Source organism: Pleurodeles waltl, chromosome 2_1, assembly GCF_031143425.1.
Source record: "Pleurodeles waltl isolate 20211129_DDA chromosome 2_1, aPleWal1.hap1.20221129, whole genome shotgun sequence".
Taxonomy (NCBI): domain Eukaryota; kingdom Metazoa; phylum Chordata; class Amphibia; order Caudata; family Salamandridae; genus Pleurodeles; species Pleurodeles waltl.
This window is the reverse complement of record NC_090438.1, coordinates 196,472,528-196,498,464: the sequence shown is the minus strand read 5'-3', so window position 1 is coordinate 196,498,464 and position 25,937 is coordinate 196,472,528. Positions and strand designations below refer to the sequence as shown.

Here is a 25,937-nt window from a genome sequence, read left to right as displayed (position 1 = left end):
TGATTGTTAATATGTCATCCGCATAGAGCGATATGACCTCCTGTTTACCTCCCACAATGAGCACCATATTGTCATGCCTAGAGCGTATATCCTGGGACAGTGGCTCAATTATCATGGCAAAGATTAACTGCAATAGGGGGTGTCCTTACTGGGTTCCTTTCTACGGGCCATGCTTTAGAAACCCTGTGGCCCACCTTCACTCTGGCCTTGCTGTTAGTATATAGCAGCAATACCCATTTTAAGTAGTTCTATCCGAAGCCATATCGACACAGTGTGCGTTTCATATATGCCCAATTCCCTAAATCAAAAGCTTTATGTGGGTCTGAGCTTGGCACCCCACAAGTCTTGGGTCCCTTTTTTGCTTGGTCTATGATCAGAAAGGCCTTTCTAATGTTAGTAGTGGTAGTACGACCACCCACAAATCCTGAATGATCTGTGTGTATGACCCTCTCAGATACCTTAGATAGTTGCTGCACCAGTATTTGCCCCAATATTTTTGCATAAACATTGATCATCCACAGGGGGCAATATGATTTACACTGCATTGGATATTTACCGGGCTTAAGTAGCACTACAATAACTGCCTCTCGCAGTGATTCTGGTAGCATGCCTTTATCAAAGGCTTCAGTGTACATTGCCATATTAAATCCACATATGTCTGGTAGAAATCCACACTAAGACCGTCCGTGCCCGCTGTTTTACCCATGTTCTTTATCAGTCATCTAATATCAGATTCCTCAACTGGAGCATTTAATGCCTCTCATGTTGTCATGTATACTATGGGAATGTGTGCTTCGTCTAGTATAGCCATAATTCCTGCCTCATCCCCATGGTCTGCTTGTGCGTGTAGCGGACCATATAATTCCGCAAAGCGACGTAGAATGTAATCTGGTGTGGTCAGGGACGCTCCATATGAGTCTTTAATTGAAACCACTGTGTTCCCACCTCGTTCCCTGTTGACTAGCTATTAGAGCAGTCTGTCTGGCTTGTCACCTTGTTCGTGTATTGTTTCAGTATACATCTTGATCATGTTTTCCTAATGCAATCTGTGCCACATCTCCCATACCTCCTTCACATGTGGAACCTGGCGATCAATATCAGCTAGTTGTTGATCCAGTGACGTAACCATGTGACCTAGTGATTTGTGTACCCCATATGTTGCAGCCATACATTTCTCCCTTATGGTGACTTTAAAATCCTCCCACAGGCTTCCAGTTGATTCTACTGTACCTGTATTGACTGCAAAGAATTCCAGTATTGCTTCCCTTATTTCTTCCCGGTATGCCTGATCCAATAGTGCATGGGGCTGCAGCCTCCACTGCAGTATGGTTGCCACATACATTTGGTTGATCAGGAGCATGATCGGACAATGTACGATGTAAATACTGTGTATTTCCGAATTGTTCTAGGTGTTCAGGGTGTGTGATTGCATAATCTACCCTACAGAATGTTCAGTGGGACAGAGAGTAAAAAAAATACCCCCTCTAATCCCCATGTTGTGTCCTCCATAGTTCTATCAGATTTAGTGTGGCAATACCCTCAAAGAGAGCTCCTTCAGGGCCGTCCAAGTGGTCTAGGATTAGGTCTAATGCTATACAATTGCCTGTCCAGTACACAATTGCAGTCACCCATCCAGACCATGTCACAGTCTGCAGATGGTGTATTATTGTTTCAAAAAATTCAGGTGTGTCTATATTTGGGGCATAAGTATTCAATAGCACTGTAGGTTTGCCTCTCATTGCGCCCACAATGCCTACATAATGGCCATCAGCTTCTTTCAGTTCAACTGTTACTGTAAGTGGGATGCTGTCAACAACCCCTTTGCTGAGGACGTGAAACTGGAGTACCATAGCCGGTTCCCCTATTTGGAGGGCCGCTTCTCGTGTTCCTGTGCCAATAGACGTAACATCATTATTTTCACTAGCTCTTTGTGGGCATACAATCTTATTCTTTGTCTCTTAATGGGATTCTGTATCCCCTCAACATTCCAAGACTATGCAGTTACCCCCATGTGCTTAGTGTGCTGTTCTCCTGTATGTCTCCATGAGATTGCATCAACCTGGCTTAACTGTGTATATGGCTTGTGTTCCCACCCCCACTGACTCCCTGATGTCCCTGTTGCCCAATCATATAACTGATAAATCTAAATAGACCCCTACCCCCCCCCACCTGTGTGGCTCGGCCTGACTCAGCCTCAACAATTGACACCTGTCTTGTCTCCCTGATACCTCCCAAAACATTCATTTTGCCCTCCACTGGAATGCTACCGCCAGAGTCCCCATGTTACGTAAGAGGCCTCACATTCAGGTCTCAAACACACATGGAGTGCAGCCAAAATGCGAGTACTTCCCTGGTTCTCTCCGAATCACTCGAATTGACAGGCCAACGTAACTTGCCCCCCTCGGACTTACATGTATTCACAGTATAACATTCTTTCCTCTCCCATTCTCCACTTCATATCAGTAATTGCTCGAGTGACACCCAGCATGACATCAATGATTTTCAACAAACTACATTGCTTCCTCAGCATCATCAAAGAAGTGCCTTTTTCCCTGGAAGTCCATCCAAAGGCACACTGGTAGTAATGGTGCATAATTCAATCCTTTATCTCTAAGCTTGCACTTTACTTACATAAACAATCTCCGTCTCAGTTGAGTAGCAACACCATAGTCTGGATAAAAAGAGATCCTATTAACATTGTGTTTCACATTGCCTTTTTCGCATGCCTCTGCTAGAATGTTCATCTTATCCTTATAACGCAGCATCTGCATTATCATCATTCTCGGAGGGGCACCTGACTTGGGGCTACCTCCCAGTGTTTTGTGAGCCATGTCCACAGGTAGTTCCCAGTTCAGGTAGGATTACAACTAGCCAAGATTCAAGGAATTGTTCCACCGGATTTGTCTCAGTTCCCTCGGGCTATCCCAGGATACAAAAATTATTTTGTCTGGATCGGTCTTCTAAATATGCCAGTTTTATCTCCTGTACCCGTAATCACCTCTCCTGATAAACCAATTGCGTACTGTGTGTGCCAAGCATCTCATACATACCATTGGTTGTTGTTCCTAGATCTTTCACTCGGTCTCCTATTTTGTCCATGTCTTGATGCAGTAGCGCCACCGTGATGGCCACCCAGTCAATTTATGCTGTAATTGTCTTGTTCTCTTCTAGTATCAGATTCTTAAGTTCTACGTTTGACAGGGGAGAGGGGTCCCCCAGGCCAGCTTCCTCATTGGGCATGGCAGTGTGTGCCATTCTCGCTATTCCCTCCTTGATGGTATGTTGGGCTTTTGAGGCTGCTGATGGGTCCCCCTTAAGTTTCTGTGGCATTCGCTCCATCAGTGGTGCGTTGGTGAATCAGGTGCTCGGGGCAAGCAACCTGACCCAGTCTCTTACTGGTGACCCCTCAAGTTTATCAGCCACAATCACAGTGTAATATTTCAGTCTTAGTTGGGTCATTATCTACAGTCTCAACCCTGAGACATTTCCCATCATGGGGCTGTATCCCAAGTCAATCTGGGCTCAGCTGGAGATGAACTTTGTTTGTGTGGAGGGTACGTTCCTATATCTCACCTTTGTCTATAATAATGCCAGCTAATTGCACCCCGCAGCTGGATCTCGCTAGTTGCAGTGCTCACCACCCTTCCCCATCTTCTGTTGATTTGCATGTTGTTTAATTACTGAGGAGGGGTGCTCTAATAATCATCCTCAGGCCTTCAGCGGTACGGCGCAGGGTGGGAAGAGGGGCAATCCACCCCCTACCACTAGCCGATGAGCATAGCACTATCTCCCTTTAGGATGTGCATCGACGAGAGCAACGGTCCTAGCAGTTTTACCTCAGGTCTCTCAGGGCCCTTGTCAGCATCGCGCTGCTGTATGACTCACTGCTCATGGCCTGGTTCTCTTTCAGGCCACACCTCCAGTTCGGCAGTCATGTCCCGACCCAGACTCACTGTGGCCGTGAGCCGTGCAGCGCAGGCCCGTGTCGGTCTGCACTGCGCCTCCAGTCTAAAAGTGCTTTCGGCACCTGGGGAGGGCTGCGCCCCAGGGGGGTATTTTTTATTAAAGATGTGTGTAGTCTCCACATTTTTTTTTCACTTTTGTCACAGACTGTGGATCCTCTGCGAATCTGCAGCAAGTTTCCCTGCAAATTTTCACAGACCCTACTAGCAGGCCTAGGGCATCATGGTACCCTACACCTTTATGTCTTTTTTTTTTTGCTTTTTTCTTAGGACTCTGGACTGAGTCCTAAGATAGCTGCTACCACTTCCTGGTTTATGTGGTGGCAGACAGTCAAATCCTAGCAGGAGGACTGTCAGCTACGTGGATCCTCCACGGTGTGAAATATACAATTGATTGAGCAATTAACTACTGAATAGACAGACTAAATCACATAAAACACTCTTTCTGGACCAAGATCTAGCTTTCTGGCAAATGTGGGAAAGCTTTGGAACCCCTTCCTTTTTCTCGACCCCCGCCAGATGGATCATCCCAGAATTTTCCATGTGCAAGCACTTTTATGGAAAGTTTGGTGAAGATTAATCAAATAGCGTAAAAAGGCATTTCCTATGGAAACACTATTCTAAATACAACTACCCAGTAGCAAATTCCATATTCACCGATGAAATCAAAGATTGAAGTAGGGTTACGGTTACTTTAACCTTCGTTTTTTTTTCCAGTGAATGTTTAGGGTTTTTTAACGTAAAAGTAAATCTTAATGCTGTACTTAAAGCCAACTCCCTGCCGCGCATGGGCTTTGCGGCCAGGCCCTGTGGCAACCCCGCAGGCAGCCAACATCAGGCTGTGAACGGGCTTTGGCTGTGCACAGAAGGAAGTTAGCAACAGGGCATAGCCTACGCCAGATCCCCGCATGGACTGGTATTGCTCTCACCCGTAGGGAGAAGCTATTTATATCCCACGTCAGTGTGGGCACGGAAACAAAATACAAGTCTGCTACAGCTGGTGGGAGCATTTTTAAAGCTCTTGCCCGATGGGAGCAGACGTTGTGTTTGCTCCCATTTGGCTAGAGTTTTAAAAATGCTACGTCTCAAGGGTGGGCTCTACGGAACAAAGCAAGTGAGTCAGCCCATGTGTATGGGGTGGCCCCAGGCCGTTAAAGGCTCAGGGCAGGGGAGCTGTACGACCCCTATCCCTTTTTTTGTTTTCTTAAAAAGTCACTGTCCTGGGGGGATGGGGTCCCCAAGGTCCTGTAAAGAGTCCGGGGGCTTGCAGTCCCCTCCCTTTAATCAATACTTAAGGCCCCAGAAGATGGGGCATGCCCCTATGCAATAATTAAAATGGGCCCTGGAGGATGGGGTCCCTGGGGCTGCAAACAGTTTGGGGTGGGGGGTCACACTCCCCTTCCCTTTAATTCAAATATGCAGCCACAGGTCGCCATTTTGGGGTTTTGTTTCCCGCAATCCTGCAGATTTTTTTCCTTTCATTTTGGACCCCGATGGGTCTCTCTGGAGCCCTCCAAAGGGGGCTTGGGTGGCAGGGTATCCCTACCCTGCTCCCTTATAGTATTTATTTCCCTAAACTTCAGGACAGGAAACTTAGTCCAGAGTCCTGTAATGGCCACCAGCAACATTATTCTCCTGTTGCTGTTGTAAGGCCTTCTTGGGCCCACATTGGTTTTTCATTTTAGTTCAGTTTCGTATTTTACACTTACACGTTTTAGCTGACATTGCTTTTAGTCAGGCATTTTACACATTTAGACTTGCACAATATTATTGTAAAAATATATTGTACATGTTGTTTGTTTCTAGTTAGTCTTTCTCTATATGTAATATGTACACTCTGTTTAAGGCTAGGAACACAGTACAAGATATCCTAGTGCTTGCGCTGCCCGATCGGAGACAGCTTCTAACATCTAGCTGCATATTGCATCGGAGCTGTGAATCTAACACAGTGTGGCTTTGATTATATAAATAATGCACTGACCCCAGGCGGGGGCACAGGAGCACTCCAGCCGCGACCTTCTGGGGATAAACGCTGTGTTTGACATGCAGCTCTGCTGGCCTTGACCTTTCAGTTGGAAGGGAAGGATTGGAATCTACACTACATGCTGATTACCTGGTTTAGTCCTCGAGGTAAGGGGACTAAGGCTATCGTATTAGAGCAAGTGCAGAGGGTCATTTCACTATGCTCTCAGTAAAGGGTTAGTGATATATAGGAATATCTGGAAATCATTTGTGATGGTTGGATTGTTTGTTCTCTTCACCATGTCCGTAATGCTCATAACATTGCTTTGTTTCATCTGCCTAAATATCGCAGCTCATTCTCTCAATGCAACACTACAACTGTTCAATAAATAAATTGGAAACTTATCTGGTATTCCTCGTGTTTCACCTGGGCATGCATGAGTTGGACAACAAAGGGGTAAGATCTTTTTCCATGATTTCCTTGGGTATCAGAGTGTCATGTTCAGGTTGCCGTAATCACTTTTCATCCTGGTAAGGTTAGGGGTTTGGATGAGGCACTGTGAGCCAGTTAGGAATTGGGCCAACAGTTTCTGATGGTGATGATGGATTCAGTCCCTCCATTCTTAAAATTCTGTCATCCTAATCTACAGTTCTTTTATTTAGTAGGAAATGTATAACATTGCTGTCAGCCAATCAGAGCGCTCACTCCTGTGGGAGGCTGACAAATTGTCCCAAAAGAATAAAGCTTTCTGGGCCAATAAAAACTCTTTTAAAAAAAAAAAATGGGTTTGAGGGACTCTTGTGAGTCCCTCAAACCCAATCATCCAGATTCACAAATATTTCCTAACCTTAATATCTCAAAAACTACTGAACACATTTTCACCAAATCACATAAAGCACAATCTGCATACTAAGTTCTAGCTCTCAGCCAGCTTTGATGTAATTCTGTTCAGCAATTTATGAGGTAGTGCTTCTTAAACAAGTCTATGGACAATGATTGGAAATTTTGTGTTTTGGGACCCCCCCCCCTTTTTCTTGGCTCCAAAACTTTCCATGCACAAACTAGTCAAAAAGTGGCATCTTTTTGGAAAGTTCTGTCAAACGAGGCCAAAGTTATCAGCAAAACGATAAAGGCATTGTACTATGGAAATCCTGACCTAACTACAGTTATTCAGTGGTGACCGCCACTGGGTAATACAATACACACACAATATATATAACACCATCAACAGGTAGTTATAGTTAGGACCCAGTTTTTATAGAAAAAGCGTTTTTTTATTTGCCTATATCTTTGGCGCCTGATGTCAAATCTTCATGAAATTTCCCAAAAAAGTGACACTCACGTCAGCTGCTGTCTGGAAAGTTTCAGTGTGATCGGTCAAGCAGGGGCTGAGAAACATGGGTGGTCCCAAAAGTGCCTTCTCCATGCTAATTTCCATATGGATTTTGAAAAGGAATAGCTGGACGGATTACACCAAATTTGGCAGAAAGTGATCTTCTTGTTATTTGGTGTAAATCCATTCAGTAGTTTTTGAAATATTAAAGAAAAACTATACAGGGAGTGCAGAATTATTAGGCAAGTTGTATTTTTGAGGATTAATTTTATTATTGAACAACAACCATGTTCTCAATGAACCCAAAAAACTCATTAATATCAAAGCTGAATATTTTTGGAAGTAGTTTTTAGTTTGTTTTTAGTTTTAGCTATGTTAGGGGGATATCTGTGTGTGCAGGTGACTATTACTGTGCATAATTATTAGGCAACTTAAAAAAAAAAAATATATACCCATTTCAATTATTTATTATTACCAGTGAAACCAATATAACATCTCAACATTCACAAATATACATTTCTGACATTCAAAAACAAAACAAAAACAAATCAGTGACCAATATAGCCACCTTTCTTTGCAAGGACACTCAAAAGCCTGCCATCCATGGATTCTGTCAGTGTTTTGATCTGTTCACCATCAACATTGCGTGCAGCAGCAACCACAGCCTCCCAGACATTGTTCAGAGAGGTGTACTGTTTTCCCTCCTTGTAAATCTCACATTTGATGATGGACCACAGGTTCTCAATGGGGTTCAGATCAGGTGAACAAGGAGGCCATGTCATTAGATTTCCTTCTTTTATACCCTTTCTTGCCAGCCACGCTGTGGAGTACTTGGACGCGTGTGATGGAGCATTGTCCTGCATGAAAATCATGTTTTTCTTGAAGGATGCAGACTTCTTCCTGTACCACTGCTTGAAGAAGGTGTCTTCCAGGAACTGGCAGTAGGACTGGGAGTTGAGCTTGACTCCATCCTCAACCCGAAAAGGCCCCACAAGCTCATCTTTGATGATACCAGCCCAAACCAGTACTCCACCTCCACCTTGCTGGCGTCTGAGTCGGACTGGAGCTCTCTGCCCTTTACCAATCCAGCCACGGGCCCATCAAGACTCACTCTCATTTCATCAGTCCATAAAACCTTAGAAAAATCAGTCTTGAGATATTTATTGGCCCAGTCTTGACGTTTCAGCTTGTGTGTCTTGTTCAGTGGTGGTCGTCTTTCAGCCTTTCTTACCTTGGCCATGTCTCTGAGTATTGCACACCTTGTGCTATTGGGCACTCCAGTGATGTTGCAGCTCTGAAATATGGCCAAACTGGTGGCAAGTGGCATCGTGGCAGCTGCACGCTTGACTTTTCTCAGTTCATGGGCAGTTATTTTGCGCCTTGGTTTTTCCACACGCTTCTTGCGACCCTGTTGACTATTTTGAATTAAACGCTTGATTGTTCGATGATCACGCTTCAGAAGCTTTGCAATTTTAAGAGTGCTGCATCCCTCTGCAAGATATCTCACTATTTTTGACTTTTCTGAGCCTGTCAAGTCCTTCTTTTGACCCATTTTGCCAAAGGAAAGGAAGTTGCCTAATAATTATGCACACCTGATATAGGGTGTTGATGTCATTAGACCACACCCCTTCTCATTACAGAGATGCACATCACCTAATATGCTTAATTGGTAGTAGGCTTTCGAGCCTATACAGCTTGGAGTAAGACAACATGCATAAAGAGGATGATGTGGTCAAAATACTAATTTGCCTAATAATTCTGCACTCCCTGTATATCTAGTGGCTGTAACTTTCTCTTCCTTTGAGAAGTGATTTGCAGTGGAATTTTCAGGGTTCGTGACCCTGTTACAGCCTGCCGCGCCAGGGGCTGACTTATTTGCGCTTTTGGAGGAATAATATATATATATATATTAAAGAAAAACTACATATATATATGTAGTTTTTCTTTAATATTTCAAAAACTACAGAATAGATATATATATATATATATATATATATATAGTATATATATATAGATTTTCTTTAATATTTCAGAAACTACTTAATGGATTTACACCAAAAACTACTGATATACATATATATACATATATATGTGTGTTGACAAGAAGGCTCTGCTTACCCTCCCGATCTCGTGCTGAGATCTGATTCGTTGGCAACACTTCAACAAGAAAGTGTTGGCAGCAATCTTAGGACTCGGCTGAAGAGGAGTCCCACAAAAAAATAGGGGACAGGGAAGGGACAATCTGAACCTTTAGCTCTGGTCCTGAGTTCACAGAGGAACCCCCAAAGGCTAAAAAGCACTTTTTTTTTGTGCAACTTTTAACTGTGAATTTACAACGGGCGCAAATCTTCAGGGAAAACAAAAAAACAAGCGCAGTAAAAGCCCCCCAGGTGGGTCAGCTCCCAGGGCCATGTAAAAATAAAGGAGGGGGCGCAGGGCTTATTTATGCCCTGGGGACCGCAACCTCCCCGGTGGCTATTGGAGATGGGCAGTGCGCAGCAGTAGATGAATTAACATATAGCAATGTTAAGTTACTTTACATAAAATAAAATCATAGAAATTCACTGAAAAATAACAAAGGTTACAGGTATGTTATAGTTAAAAAATATAATTAAAAAACATAGAAATTCACTTAAAGAAAACAGCAGTTATAATTATTTCAAGTAACTAGAACTCACAACCTAAGGTAACAATAACTTGCGCCAACACCATGCACTGCTAATTACCCCAGATAATACTGCACTCATAACAAATTTTATAACGTCAATAAAATTATGAATGAAACATTAGAAGTCAAATTACTGAAGAAAAAACTGGCATGCTGGAGGCACAAGTTACAGTTACCTTAGGCCACGAGTCATAGTTACTTGAAATAATAAACTATAACTGCTGAATTTCTATGGTTTTGTGCGAGCAAATTCATAACCTAACTATAACGTCCCTGTAACCTCTGATTTTTTTAAGTGATATATATATATATATATATATACATTACCTACTGGTGGTCGCCAGTATGTAGTTATAGTTAGGACCAGTTTCCACAGGAAGATTTTTTTGTTTTGCTAATAGCTTTTGGCGCCACTTGACAAATCTTCACCAACTTTTCAAAACGTATACTTTGGTCAGTTCAGCTGCTGTCTTCAAAGTTCCAGGGTGATCTGGCAAGCGGGGGCCAAGAAAAAGGGGGGGGATCATAAACGTGTTTTACCCATTCATTTTCCCTTAGGGTCTTTCGCCTAACTAGTTGATCCATGGCTGGATCTGTAAATCCAGGATCCATGAATCCAGGAAAAAAAAACATCACCCACTGCATCCAAGCGCACTCCCGTAGGCGGTGCGCAGCTTGAGTTTGGGTGCATGAAGGAGGGTTGGCCATCAGACCTTGGGCAGGGTGGGGTAGGGTAGTTAATGAGGTAGGCCTATGGCCTGTGGCCAATCCACGCTGCGTACAGCCAAAGACCATGTGCAGCACATGGTTGGATTGTTATAGAGGTTGGCCCTAGGGCACGCCCTGCGGCCAACCCAACTGTGCAAGGCCAAAGGCTGCGTGCAATGTGGGGTTGGGCTGCCAGGCCCTGCACCCAACCCCTGCTGCGCATATCCTTCGGCTGTGGGGGTTGGGTGGTCATAGTGGCTAGCTGCAGGGCTTGGCTGCTGGCCAGGCCCTGTGGCCAACCACCACCGTGCACAATCAAGGGCGGTGTGTGGTGGTGGTTAGATTAACATATAGTAATGAAAATCACTTTACCTTACAAAAACATAAAAATCCCCTTAACAAACCAAAGGCTACAGGGACATTATAGTTAGGCTCACATTTTACACGTACAAAACCATAGAAATTCACCTGTTATAGTTAGAGTTATTTCAAGTATCTGATCAATACTTTTACTGCACATGTTTCAGTGACATTATCAATGCTGTTATCAAAGATGTCAAGAGTGCTCAAATTTGTGGGGTAATTAAGAGTGCATGGGGGTGCGAGTTATAGTTACTTGAAATAACTAACTATAACAGGTAAATGATGTCTATGGTTCTCTTTATATATCTATATAAATATATATATATTTTTCCCTGGCAGAACAGGCCACATGAGTGGCACGCTGCTTCCAAGTCTGTGCTCCCAGGAGGGTAAGATATTAGGAGTGAATTATTAGAGACTGTGCAATAGTAATTTAACAATTACAAAATTCAGAAGGCTTCAGTGTTTGTAAGAAGTATAAAACAGAAACAGTGATAATGGACTAACGTGAACAGGACCGTGATGGTCAAAACACGTACACTGTTTTTGAGTGAATAAACAACATCATTCTGCTACGGAGCGTGTCCCATCTTTTTGCTAGCACACACATTTATAAATATATATGTACACACACACACACACACTATTTTATATATATATATATATATATATATATATACACATATATATATATAAGATCGCCACCCGTGAACACCACCAGCTGATCCGCTCCACCAAAACTAGACAACAACACCCACAACAGCAAAGAACTCTTCAACATCGTCAAAGAGCTGGCGTTTTCTGTGGTGCGTTCTCTGCGCCAGGTTTTTTCGAGGGTACAGCAGGATTTCTTGGATTCTTTGAGGGCGTCCGTGAACCACAGGGGTTTCCTGATGCTGCTCCCGCTTGGGTGGCTTTTAAGTGGAGCGAGGTTGTCGGCACAGTTGGTGATCCACTGTGTGAGGCTGAGGGCTGCGTTGTTGGCGTCAGTGGTGATGGCTGGTGGGTTTTGGTTCAGTGTTGAGAGGAGCTGCTCTGTGGAGATTTTGCTCCAGTGTCTGAGGGGGATTTGTTTTGTGCGATGGTGGTGGGTCTCCCGTTTGAAGGTGAAGTGGACGCATGTGTGGTCGGTCCAGTGTAGTTCAGAGGAGTGGCTGAAGGATATGTGGTTGCTGGCGGAGAAGATGGGGTCGAGCGTATGGCCAGCGGTGTGGGTGGGGGTGTTCACCAGTTGCTTGAGTCCCAGGTTGGCGAGGTTGTCGAGCAGGGTGGCTGTGGTGTTGTTTTTCTCCAGATGGAAGTTCAGGTCCCTGAGGAGGATGTAGTCTGGAGAGGCTAGGGCGTGCGGGCTGATGAAATCTGTGATGGTTTCGCTGAATTGGGTGCGTGGGCCCGGGGGCCTGTAGACGAGAGTTCCTCTGAGGGTGGTTCTGGGGTCGGTGTGGATCTGGAAGTGTACGTGTTCGGCGGCGAGGGGGGTGTCTTCGGTGGTGGTCGTGATGTTGATGGAGTTCCTGTAGATGATGGCGATTCCTCCACCGGTTTGGTTGATGCGGTGCTTCCGGGCGATCTTGTAGCCGTCGGGGATGGCTATGGCGATGTCAGGAGCCGAAGAGGCGTTCATCCAGGTTTCTGTGATGAAGGCGACATCTGGTGCTGTTGTGTCCAGGACGTCCCATAGTTCGATGGCGTGCTTGTGGACGAAGCGTGTGTTGAGGAGGATGCACTTGAGGTGGTTGTTGGTGCGAGGGCCGGTGGGAGGTCTGCAGGCTCGGTGGAATGTGTACTTGCAGGCTTGACAGGTGAAGGGTCCAGGAGTACATTTAGGGCTGGCTTGGTAGCAGGTGGCTGTTCGTCCGGGGTTGAGGGCTTTGAGGGAGGAGGCGTCGTATCTTAGTCGGGTGTTTTGAGCGCGGTGGGGGCCAGGGGTTCTGGCGTTGGGCGCGATCCAGGCGCGGATGGGTGCAGATGGGTGCAGATGGGCTTGCCTTTGGCGCGCCTGCTGCGCGGCCGCATGGCGGCCGCCATAAGAGGGAAGGGGGGGAGGAGGGGTCAGCTGGGAGGCGGGAGGGAGGACAGCGAATGGGAGCAGGGGGGATGGGCCGCACGGGTGGCTTCCCAAGGCTTCCCCTGGGTTGTCAGATAGCCCGTAAAGGCCTTTTTATATTTTTTATGTTAAATAAATAATATTAAAGACCATAAAGGGCTAGAATTCTTTTTTTTTTTTGTTTTAAACATATACCCCCATAGCTCAGCTACGGGGGTTCAAGTGCAGCTGAAATAATTTCCTTTTTATTTTTGTTTTTATAAAAAAATATATACATATATATCTTTTTTTAACTTTTTTATTTGGAGACAAATAACCCATTCTAAGTATATCATACATCAAACCCTAAAAAACTCTCTCCCTCTCACTTTCTTTCTCTCTCGCTGTCTCTTTCAATTTTCCAACTCATACACCCACTCAGACACTTACGCACTTACTCACAGACACTCGCACCCACTCACAGACCTACTCAGACACTCACGTAGCCACTCACAGACCCACTCAGACCCTCATGCACTCACTCACACCCTTATCCACCCACTCAGACCCACTCGACAGTTACGCACTCATTCACACACCCATTGACACCCTGATGCACCCACTCACGGACCTGCACACATACTGACGCACCCATTAAAACACTGATGTATGCAATCTCACACCCATACAGACATTCTGACAGCCACTTTTACCCCCAGATGCAGCCTCTGACACCTATTTCACACCCAGAGAGGCCGCGGCTAACTTCTGCCAGGCCGCGGCTAACTTCCGCCGTGCATGTGAAAAGGGCTGTGCACAACATCAGTTTGGGTGGTTAGGGGTTGGCCCCAGGGACTGGATGCAGGCCAGCCCTTGCGTGAAACCCTTATTGTGCACAGGAGAAGGCAGTGCACAGTGCAAGGTTGGGTTCTTATGGGGGGTGGGCTGCAGGCTATGCCCTGCGGCCAACCGCCACCACACACAGCCAAAGGCCATGCACAGTGGTGGTTGGCTTCACGTATAGCAATTCAAATTACAAGTTAAAAAAGTCTAGAAATTCTCCGAAAAAAAAACAAAGGTTACAGGGACGTTATAGTTGGGTTCTGAATTTACTTGTGCAAAACCACAGAAATTCAGCAGTTAAAGTTCTTTCAAGTAACTAAAACTCACGCCCTAAGGGAACTATAACTCATGCCTTCGCCATGCACATATTATGTAATTGATTACATATTCTATGCCATCTTTCATACTCTCAATGCAACATTTGCAATAAACGTATTGATGACAACTGTGCATGGCGACGGCACAGGCTTTAATTACTTGAAAGAACTCTAACTATAACAAAATAATTTCTATGGTTTCGTATGAGTAAATTCAGAACCCACTAGAACGTCCCTGTAACCTTTGTTTTTATCAGTGAAAATATATATGTATGTAGGACAACCACCTCATTATAAAGGTTGTACCTTTGAACTATGCATTTTTGTAATTCTGGTAAAAGTGTAACATATATTCAGGTGTAGATTTAATGTACTTTCTAACTTCTAAATAAAATAATTATTGTTTAATCATTCCAGCTTTTTTTTTTTTTTTTGAGGTAATTTTCGATACCATTGTATTTCCCAAAAAATGTACTTGCCTTCAAATTAATTAAGTTTTGATTCATTTGTATTTTGTTAATGCTTTTCGATGATTTGGTTTCTTTCAATGTGTTTTCTGAATTTTTGTTCTTCCATTAATTCACATACAAAATGTGAGCTGCTAGAGGCCCCATGCCACTACTGAACGCAAAGGACAAGGTAGCACACTCTCCATTACAAGGATCTGAGGTTTGAGGTCTGTGGCTCTGGCAGTGCAGAGACTGGAGAGAGGTGTATGGTAAGTGGGGTCTCTCCATGCAGATCTGAGAACAGAGGAAAACATATGCAGCCACAGAGTGCCCAGCAATAGACCAGTGTCTGGGGCATGACCCTTGTCAGACACCCAGTGTGGGAATTTAAAGTCCTGGAAGAGTTGCCCGTTGGCCCTACAAATGGAGCTTGAAGTTAGCACACTGTTGAATGACTAAGGCCACAAACTTTAATTCCCGAGTCCACCAGAAACCCCAAGACTTCCATTGCAATGTTACATGGACTGACAGGTCTACTATAGGAAGCTAAAGGCAAAGAGGAACTTTATATGCCATGACAATCTGCTTCACAACGAGGTGGAAATGTAACAGAGGACACAGATGACTCATTCTTGCCTAATTTGAGAGAGAGGTGATCACTGCTGCTGGATTTGCTGAGGGACCTGAGGGTGATATAGACTTTAAGGAATCACACAGGTTGCGGGACTTGACCAAAGTGTGTCATAACTCGAGGCTAACCAGTGGAAGAGGGACTGTCCCTCACACATCCATAACAGGTGTTGCTTGCCTTGAAGGTTAAGGCCTCCCATCTCCCCACGGTTCCCTACCACACTCTGAGTAAATAACACAACCTCAAGCTGCAGATGGTTTCGAAATGCAAGACTGGTGGGAGCATTGATGATTAAATTATCTACTGTTCATTTTTGCCAATGATTTCCCAGGTCATGCCTATGGCTGGGAAGACTGAGGTGAGGTTGAAGGAAGGGGGTCTGGTAAACCCACGGTTGGAGTTCTCAATTTTAGACTCAATCTAAATCCTCCAACCCCACAGTCCTTTTTCTCTCATTTGCTTCCTGGCCTATTGTGAAGAAAACCCAGGGATAGTGTTTACAATGTGCACATTTGTTGTGTTGTGCTTTTCATGGAAAGGCTGGTTATGTTGTGTAGTCTTTACTTTTCACGTTATTACCAATTGTGCTGCCCAATAGTATTTTTCATCAGAATATGAAGCAGACAAAACACTGCATGATTTTGTCTTCTATTCCCCTCCCCCATGAGCCACCCACCATAATAGGTTACCAACATACAACTGTATATTTCCAACATTCTTTATACTTAATAGGTTTGGAGACAAATAAAGATTAAAGCCTCCGGGTGTAGAATTCACTGTGTTTGCAGTGACTGGTTTGCAACCTGACACTTTTTGTGCTGAAACAGCCACATAAATGCAACCTAATGGTTGCAAGTACATGGATGGATGCCAGTGATTAACAGCAGACCTTCAATCAGACAATGGCAAACTCAAAATGCTAAAATTAAAATTTCAGCCCAACCTCTAAAGGAACAAGGGGGGAGGTGACAATTAAAAAAAAATTTGCAACAGTGGAGAAAGCATGCTATGGTATGCTATTGGTGGTACTTCTCACCAATGTCTAACGCTCACTTTCAAAAAGTGGGAACTGTCCCTCGGACATCTGTTACAAGGTATGAAGTAGATCCTGGGGCAGTGTTCCAAATGTGAAGACTCATGTAGAGAAGACAGCTAAGGCCTGAATCCTCAGGGAAAGTTGAGGTTTCTCTAAGACCACTGTCACTCACGCTAGTTGATGCATAAGACACTGTCATCTTAGGCCTCAAATTATCCCATGCTGTGTCCACTTCAGAGTTGCAATCATTTCCCCTCTAAGATCCAGAGAATAGGATGCATGCCAACTTCAGCCTCCAACACCATCTTCCTGACTAGATGGTGCATGTTTTAGAGCATGAAAGATAACTCAAGGACAGTCTCTGATAATAGCCTGGCAAAAGGGCACATTTCTTTAAGTGGTGGGTGTTTTCATTCCTTTAGTGTAGTATACCAGAGTAAGCTCTGTTTTGATATCATTAAGTGGTAAATTAAGCAACTTTCTAGGTAAGTCACAACATGACATAACTAGGACAAGATATAGTTAGAAGCCATGCAGGTGGCTCTGATGTAAGATAAGTCAATTGTTACCTTAAGGCACCCATGGGGACTAGTGAGGAAACTTGTGCATTGCCTCTTCTGACAGAGTTCTGAGTTCCTGGGAAAAGTACCCCACACCCAAGAGATGAATTAAGATATGACATTGCTATTTCATAACTGTTTTGACAGTGGACAAAACTATTCTTGCTGAGGTGGTTTCTGATTGTCAGCATTCCGTAATCCTGGCACAATGCGACACTCAAGTTGGCCTTGTGGATCCAGTCTAAACCCTACTTACTACAGAACACCTATGGTAACATTACAATTGCTGTTACAATTTTTCACTCCAGTCCAGATTTACATTATTAAACGTAATCCCTTTGGCCCATGTAGTCCTACCCTTCCCCAAACCTTGTTAAGATGATGGCCTAAGGGTGGAGCTCTGTGCATTATCCTGTTTCTTCATTCCTACAATTTCACTGACAGTTACATATGCAACTGTCAGTGCATACTTATGGAAAGGCTAAAATTTACATTAAATTTCTGAATTTCTGTTACCCTTCTTATGCGTACTATTTGCTGTAGTCTTTCCATCTCCCAGTCCTTGTGCACCCTTCACTGTCAAGGAAAAACTGTGATTTACAGTACCTGTATAATTGCTCACATCTAGCTCTAGGTATGTACCTGCATTCCTCTTTTGAACAGGCAGCTATATAATCCCTGTGAACTCAAAGTTGATTGTTCTCACAACTGCCTTCCTTACTAGTCTCTGCTTGAACTTGGTCTTGCTTGCTGCTTAGCTTAAAGACCAAATCCTTGTCCTTGTGTGATTTGCTTATTTCTGATTCCGGATTCTTGCTAAACAATATAAGGGAAATAATACACTTGAATCAGAATTATTGTTTTGAGGTATAAAAGAGGTGCACACATTCTCAATTAATCAGTAAAGGCATGGGTGGAGGATTTACCAGCGCTTATATTAATGCACTGCAGCAACATATATGTTCCAGCTTCATACTCACCACATTTTGCTTTGTTGTGGCTTCCAGAGTTTGTATGACATACAGCCTGTTCCGGCTGCGCATACTTTCCACACACTCACTTCGGACATCTCCATATTTCTGTAAAAAAAAAAAAAGATGAAAGTGACAGTGCTTTAGTTAAAATGCTAACACTGTATGGTCATCATGTTATAGTTCTAACAATACTGGCAAAAAGATACATTTGTGTGTTAAAAGGTAATTAGAGGAGAAACATATTGTAGACTCTTGAGTATGTTAGTGGGCTACGGTTGGTCTGTGTATCTGTGGCATAGTTGCCTATTCAGTATGGTCACACCCAGAATTTTCAGCGTTTTCTTGACCCTATTTGTGCTGACATTAAGATTGTGCCATGTGACACTGCTAATTTGAGCCACAGTATGTATGTTTTGGCCCTAAAATGGAAGTGGATAAATTGGTTTCACCTATTAGGTCTATCTAACTTTGGCGATGAAGTTAAATGTCATGTGAGCTACAGTGTGCATTTACATCGCACACACAGAGGACAAAAATAAGTTTGTCAGGAGCACCACTATGGCATTAAATGAAGTTTAAATGATTAATTACAGTGACAGATAGCAGAGAAAAGTGCCTTGGTCATATATGAAAAGTCCACTTTTAGGTGCCCCTAAAGTGAGCTAGGTGGCTAGGGCCTGGGATAAATCTGACACCTCAACCACCATTTCAGAATATATATGGACCTCAGATGACCCCACTTGAAGAAGAAGGCCATATTGGCAGAAGGTTCCTGATGGCAAATGAGAACTCACTCAAGTACTCCTGAATCCTGCTGACAGTCAGGGACTAGAACTGGCAGGGACGTGGAATTTCTATAGCCCGATGCCCAGGGCATATTGTTTGGGGGTCAAGGACAGCAAGTTTTCATGTTTATTTTGTTCTAGGGACATGTAGGCCCAGCCGCCTGCAGCACACACCCTTTAGCTGAAAGTTTACAGTACTACATTATGGATTGGGAAGGGAATTGTCTGCAGTTAACGTAACATTTGTGTATTTGTTAATGCTGTTTGAACTTGTATTCATAGTTCATTAACACAAGGCCTTTACCATTAAGATGAGCGCTCTTAGGAAATGTTGTAGGCGCAGACTGCACTACTGTCAGAGGTTCCAGCATAAAAACATGTACACGCCTTTGCAAAGTTTACCACTGTGGGGCTACATATATAATGCTCCCACAACGCTCTATGGTAAGAAGCACTGACAATAAATGCAACTAGAAAAAACGTTTTCCAAAACAAACTCCTGTTAAATTTGTGACACCATTTCTAGTAAATGTGTTCATGCATGCAAGTATTTCCAAAAAGTATCCATAACGGAAAAATCAGTATAACCAGTTTCAACAAGATTATGGGAAACATGAAAATAAACCAGTATTGGAAAGCCAATAGGTCTGATACTGACAGTTAGCCTTTTGGTTTTGTCAACGATTGTCTTGTTTTGACATGTTTTTTGTAAAACTTTGTTGTGGGAACTGTTAGGCCCTCGCCATTATAACAAACACTGGCAAAAAGCAAAACTATTCTTTGGTCTCAAGAAGCACACACAGCCACAGTAGTCCCTGACACTGAACACAATTACTTTGTGTGCTGTTATGCTCCTTGTGAAAGTGCAAAATGATGTCATTCACAGTGTAGCCAGCTGACAGATAGAGAGACAGAATTTAATAAAAACTAAAGGTATTGGCTAACGCCAGACCTAATTAGAGATGCAATCCTTAAAGTCACAAAAGTGCATCTATGGTATATGTCCTTGAATAAGTGCAGATTTACGGCTTTCAATAATTCACAAGACTTTACAGAAGTAGGACAGGAAATTGTACTCCTAGAAAATGTTTGTGAACTGCATTTAGTATGAGCAAATATGCATGGCAAGATTTGCTTATGCAAAAAACCTAAGCATTTACAAGTTCACTTTCCCTCCAATCACTTTTTTTCCCCCAACCCTTGAAGAAGTTTTACTTCTGCCCTTTTCAGGAGTAAATCTGAAACCTTTCTCAGTATAGGAAAGGATTAGAGAAGGGCTGGTGAAAGCCCCTAAAAATTGCTAATTAGTAGGTTTGCACAGACTCATAAGGGCATTCCACCAATGGAACTATTGCTTCCTGCTACTTCCAGCTCCTGTATGTAGATCTGCAGAAGGGAAAGATCTAAGGAAATAAGGAAATTATGAGACTTGGCAGAATCAGAGAGGCTATTATCAGAGCTCTTATATAATAAGATTGCTGCCACAATTTGACGCTGCCCTATGTGTCACCAAAAGGACAAGTAATTTTTTTTTTATAGGACAAGAACATTCATAAAGCAACCTTGTCCCACAGACAATTGGATATTGTCTCCAAGGATCAAGTGTTTGGCTTCCTTCTTGTCTGTTTCAGAGATTCAAAGCAGAAGGAATCCAGACTAACAGGGCGCTTCTGACCACAGAGTGCTGGATCCTGCAGGGAAAATGGCTGATATTGATCTAGAACCAAGAGACATGCCTTGAGGAGCTGGAGTTATCAGGATTGACTAGTAAGAACTTTCCAAGACACTGGAGAGGTCACACTCCAGGTGCGCAATAAAATCAGGTTTGTCTCACAGGGAAGGTATCCGACATTGTGGAGTTCTGCCAGGCCACATCATCCAGCCTTAACCTCTGAAACATTTTGGCTTCTAAAAAATGTGACATAAGCCTAAGGTAAAATCTTGGGAAAGAGCCAGACGGCAAATCTACCCAACCTTTGAAATGACCTCAGCATATATATGAAATTGAGGCTTGGGTCAAAACCAATGGCTTCAGCTGGCACTCAAATGACAACTCTGAGGGAACCTCACCAGCCATAGCCTTGAACTTTTGCCTGTTGGAAGATTTTTACTTCCATTCCAGAAACTGAGTCTGAATGAAACAACTTTGACTGGGACGACCAACTTGGTATTTCAGGCCTCTCCTCCACTGCAGCCAGCTTGAAATCATGTACATGTCCCAGTCTAATGTGAACAGAATTTGATTAGCAATTTACTTTCTCTAAGCACTGTTCGATTTAAAAGTTGAAAAATATGTTTTCTCGTTTTCCTCATATAAAACCAATTTATTTGAGGATGCACCCAGTGCGCTAAAATATTTATCACATTTTGATATTGCCCCTCTCGTGCCTAGCTTGATTGCCTCCTCTTTATGTTGGAAATTAGATTGCCTTGTTCTTGGTTGTCTGTGGTTGATGAGATAAAATATTGCTGTGATGTTAAGGTGCTGACTCTCTGAGGCGCTGCATATCCTGTCCCTATATATGATGTTGGGAAGCCCTTAAAACTGTGCCAATTGTACAGGGCTCAAATAATTTTATAGGTTTCAGAGCTTCAACCTAAACCAAAGTCTTTTAGGTCATAAGACTCCTGCGTGAGCACATCAGCCTGTGAGGCATCTGCAGGTACTCAGACCTGTGAAATATCACACATGCATCATGATGTCCACCAGTGTATGTTATTTCATGCTACCTCTTACAACTACTATATCCACCCAGCCCCCTAAGCCTGACCCTGTTGACTCCTGAGTCAATGCTGCAACAGCCTATGAAGACATGCATGGAATAGTAAGTGAATGCAGATACTGGGATAGCTGGTAAATGGGAACTGTCCCCAGACTCCATAGGAGGGTTCTCTGCTGCCAGAGATTCCACTGCTTTCTTTTTAGTGTCTATATACCTGCATTCAAGGTGGTGCACCTGGAATGCCTCGGACCGTAAATTCCTACAGGATTGAACAGCCAAAATCCTCTCCCCATCAGACCTAGTTGGCAAGGAAGTAGTGCTTGGTAAACATGTGTACAAATGCCCACATTGCAGCCTGACAGATATCCTGGATAAGCACACCCCATGCCGGTGCGGTGATAGCAGCCATGTCTCTGGTACAATAGGCCCTCAACCCTGCCTCAGGCACCCTTTTCGCCATTACACAGCAGATCTTAATAAGGAGGTCTATCCATCCGGAAAAGGTCCACTTCTTTTTCTCTTTGCCCCAGAGAACCGCCCAAAGAGATGATCATCCACGCTGTGACCTTTAGTACGATTGATGTGAAATCTGAGCGCTCATTGAGGATTCAAACGATTGAGCCTCTCTTCCTCTTTCATAGGATTAGGAAGGGCTAAGAACTTCAGACAAGTGATGGCCTGGCAAATAAATAAATACAAAAAATAAAAAATGCTACAGCCTTCAGGGGATGTAGGAGGCTGGCTTGGTGTGTGGTGGGTACCTATGGTACTTAAACCTTATACTAGGTCCAGGTATCCCTTATTAGTGTAGTTTAGTCAGTGTCTGAAAAGCCAGGCTCTCTAGAGGTAGTTGTGGATGAGCAGCCAGGGCTTATCTAGGAGACATGCAAAGCTCATGCAATACCACTGAAGTCACACAGTACTCACACACATGAAAGAAAAAACTCAGTGTTACAAAAATAAAGGTGCTTTATTTTGGTGACACAAATACCAAACAATACCACAGAGGTTATACTACCTTAGGAGGTAAGTAATACACAAATTAGAAATAGGCATACAAGCAGTTATAAAACAGTGCTATTAGTGAAAAATTACAATAGAGAGAAATAGCCCTAGGGGGAGTACAAACCATATACTAAAAAATGGAATGCGAAAGTCAGTCCCCCACCTAGGTAAGTGGTGTGTGTAGAGGGGAGCTGCGAGTAGTAGGAAAGCCCAAAGGTAAGTACCAAAACACCCCCCAGCGACCAGGAAAGCAGGAGTAAATAACTGTAAATTCCCCAGAACACCCACTTTGAAGAAAAGAAGACTAATGCAAAGCCCAGAAGAGACTGCAAGACACCAACAGTGGATTCCTGGACAAGAGGACCTGTGGAAGAAGGGGACCAAGTCCAACAAGCACAGCAGAGTCAGGGAAGGGCAGGAGCCCCTACCTACCAGACTGAAGGTGCAAGAGGTGAGTGGACAGTGATGAAAGAGAGTCAGCACTGCACCCAAGAAGACAAAGTTGAGTTCCTGGACAATGCAGGTGATGTCCCACGCCAAAAGGAGGATTGCAGTCGGGTTTCCGTCTTTGGATTCCACCAACAAGCCTTGGCAGACGCAAAACTCGCAGTTAGGGGAAAGCGGAGCTGCCCGGGACCAGGTGGACTCTACCCAGGAGGGGGAACCAGAGGTAGGCCCTCAGCAACACATAGAGCCCACAGAAGCATAGGCAGCACCCACCGGAGTCCCACAGGACGGAAGCAGGAAAGTTGAAGGAGCCCATGCAGCACCATGAAAAGGGATCTCACGCCACCGGAGAACCACACAGGGAGCTGTGCGTTGCAGGATGGAGTGCTAGAGCTTTAAGATGCCTGAAGATCCCTTGGAAAAGATTCCAACAAGCCGTGGCAGCTGCAAAGGACGCAGTGCACTGGGGTACTGTCCTGCGTGGGCAGGCAAGGGCTTACCTTCACCCAAGTTGGAGAGCTGGAAGAGAGTACCATCGGGACCACTTCAGTCCACCACCCATGATGCAGGATCCACGCAGCTCAGCAGGAGAGGGGGCATCCATGCAGCCGGTTGTCATTGCAGTTGGTGCCTGCAAATGCAGGGGAGTGACTCCTTCACCCCAAGGGAGATTCCTTCTTTCTGGTGCAAGCTGAAGACAGCTTGCCCTCAGAGGATGCACGACCAGGGAAATGTTGCAGTTGTTGGAAGGAGCCATGGATACAATGTTGCAGGAGGCGTCTTGTTTCTTTGTTGCAGCTTGTCAGGTCCTGGAGCATCCAGATGCAGTTTCTTTGGTCAGAAGTCGATGTGGAGGTTGCAGAGGAATCCTGCTGGAGTCTTGCAATCCGAATCTGAGGAACTACCCAAGAGAGAGACCCTAAATAGCCCTGAAAGGGGGATTGGTCACCTAGCTGGGTGACCACCTATCAGGAGGGGGCTCTAACGTCACCTGCTGGCACTGCTCCTAGAGTTCCCTGCCAACCTGGAATCCAAGATGGCAAAACCCAGGGACTCTCTGGAGGAGCTCCGAGCACCACCCCTGGGGTGGTGATGGACAGAGGAGTGGTCACTCCCCTTTCCTATGTCCAGTTTCACGCCAGAGCAGCGACTGAGGGTCCCTGAACCCGTGTTGACTGTTTTATGGAAGGAACGCACCAAATGTGCCCTTCAAAGCATTGCCAGTGGCTTGGGAAGGGTACCCCTCCCCAGCCTGTAGAACCTATTTCCAAAGGGAGAGAGTGTAACACCCCTCTCCCAAAGGAAATCCTTTGTTCTGCCTTACTAGGTTTGAGCTGCTCTAGCTACAGAAGGGCAGAAACCTGTCTATGAGGTGGCAGCTTTGGCTGCCTGGAAAACCTCAGAAGGCTGAAATGAGAATACTGGGGGTCCTGTAAGGAGCCCCCAGAATGCCTGAGATGATACAACTAATGCTTGCAAAAGCATTAGGGTATGATTCCAACATGTTTGATACCAAACATGCCTATGCTCGGAGTTACCATTATCTCGCTGGACATAGGTATTGACCTATGTCCAGTACACGCATAAAATGGTATCCCCACACTCATGAAGTCGGGGAAAATGGGCCTGGAGATCGTCGGGGGACCTCTGCTAGTGCAGGGGTGCCCTCACACACAGGTACTTTGCACCCTGCCTTCTGGGCTAGAAGGCCTGCCATAGGGGTGAACTATAAGTGACCTGGTGCAGTGAAAAGTGGCAGTAAAATGGTGCTGGCACCTTTTCACGCAGGTTGCAATGGTAGTGCTGCAGAATCCTTTGCTTGGGCTTCCTATCAGTGAAAAAATATATGCTGCAGCCCATAGGGATCTCCTGGAACCCCCAATGCCCTGGGCACCTAGGTACCATATACTAAGGGCTTACAGTGGGACACCAGTGTGCCAATGGCCAGGCTGCCTGTAGATTTTACTCTTAACAGGTAGGCTGCCCCCTGTATCAATGGTGTGTTAACACCAAGGGGGTCATTCTGACGGGGACGGAGGAAGCAACGCCAACAGGCTGGCGGTGCTTCAGGGGCATTCTGACCGCGGCGGTACAGCCGCGGTCAGAAACAGAAAACCGGCGGTGTCCCGCCGGTTTCCCGCTGCCCTAGGGAATCCTCCATGGCGGCGCTGCAGGCAGCGCCGCCATGGGGATTCCGACCCCCTTACCGCCAGCCTGGTACTGGCGGTTTTGACCGCCAGAACCTGGCTGGCGGTAACGGGTGTCGTGGGGCCCCTGGGGGCCCCTGCAGTGCCCATGCCAGTGGCATGGGCACTGCAGGGGCACCCTAACAGGGCCCCACCAAGATTTTCTGCCCAGACACTGAAAATCGCGACGGGTGCAACTGCACCCGTCACACCCCATCCACTCCGCCGGCTCCATTCGGAGCCGGCATCCTCATGGAAGGGGGTTTCCCGCTGGGCTGGCGGTCGCCCGCCAGCCCAGCGGGAAACTCAGAATTACCGCGGCGGTCTTTTGACCGCGCAGCGGTATTCTGACGGTGGTACAAAGTCAGAATGACCCCTCATGTGGTCTGTCCAGGTGTAAGGGGAAACAGTTCTGAGAACTGCCCTAGGATATTTCTGCAGCCTTCTTTTTGAGACTCATAAAGGCAATCTGCTAAGACTGCCCCCTCAACTGAGCCATCAGCTGCAGAATTTGAGAAGAGATCAGGGAGTGTGTCACTCTCTTTTTCCTGTCCCTCATCAGTGGCCTTGAGCAGGGTTGTCAACCCTGTCATAGTAGGGCTTTAGACGGTTCACATGAAGTATTCTGAGGGGACTTCTTGGAGTGCCAAGGTCTACTAAATAAGTGACTTCACCCTTCTTTTCCAAAATGGTGTGTTCTGGTCTTTTCCACAATGGTGTGTGGTCCACTCCATTTGTCCTGGAGTGCCCTGGGAGCCACAGGCTCCAGGGCCCACACTTTTTGTCCTGGATGGTACACAGTTAGGACAGCCTTCTGGTCATGCCATTGCTTCTGCAATTCTTGGCTGGACCAGAAGATTTTTACTGGCCTTCTTCATGTACTCAGCCATCCTTGATCTGAGACGAAGTACATAATCCACTAGATCTTATTTAGGGGGCTTCAAGGGTTGTTCCCATC

The 25,937-nt window shown here is 45.0% G+C and overlaps 1 protein-coding gene across 1 annotated transcript in view; it reads right to left on the bottom strand.

Annotated features, from left to right (window-relative positions):
• TBC1D8B (TBC1 domain family member 8B) overlaps positions 1 to 25,937 on the bottom strand; it is a 783,045-nt gene that overhangs the window by 207,902 nt on the left and 549,206 nt on the right. Inside the window, exon 14 of the mRNA XM_069212396.1 lies at positions 17,840 to 17,938. Within this exon, the coding sequence (XP_069068497.1) occupies positions 17,840 to 17,938 (99 nt within the window). The remainder of the gene's footprint in view (positions 1 to 17,839; positions 17,939 to 25,937) is intronic.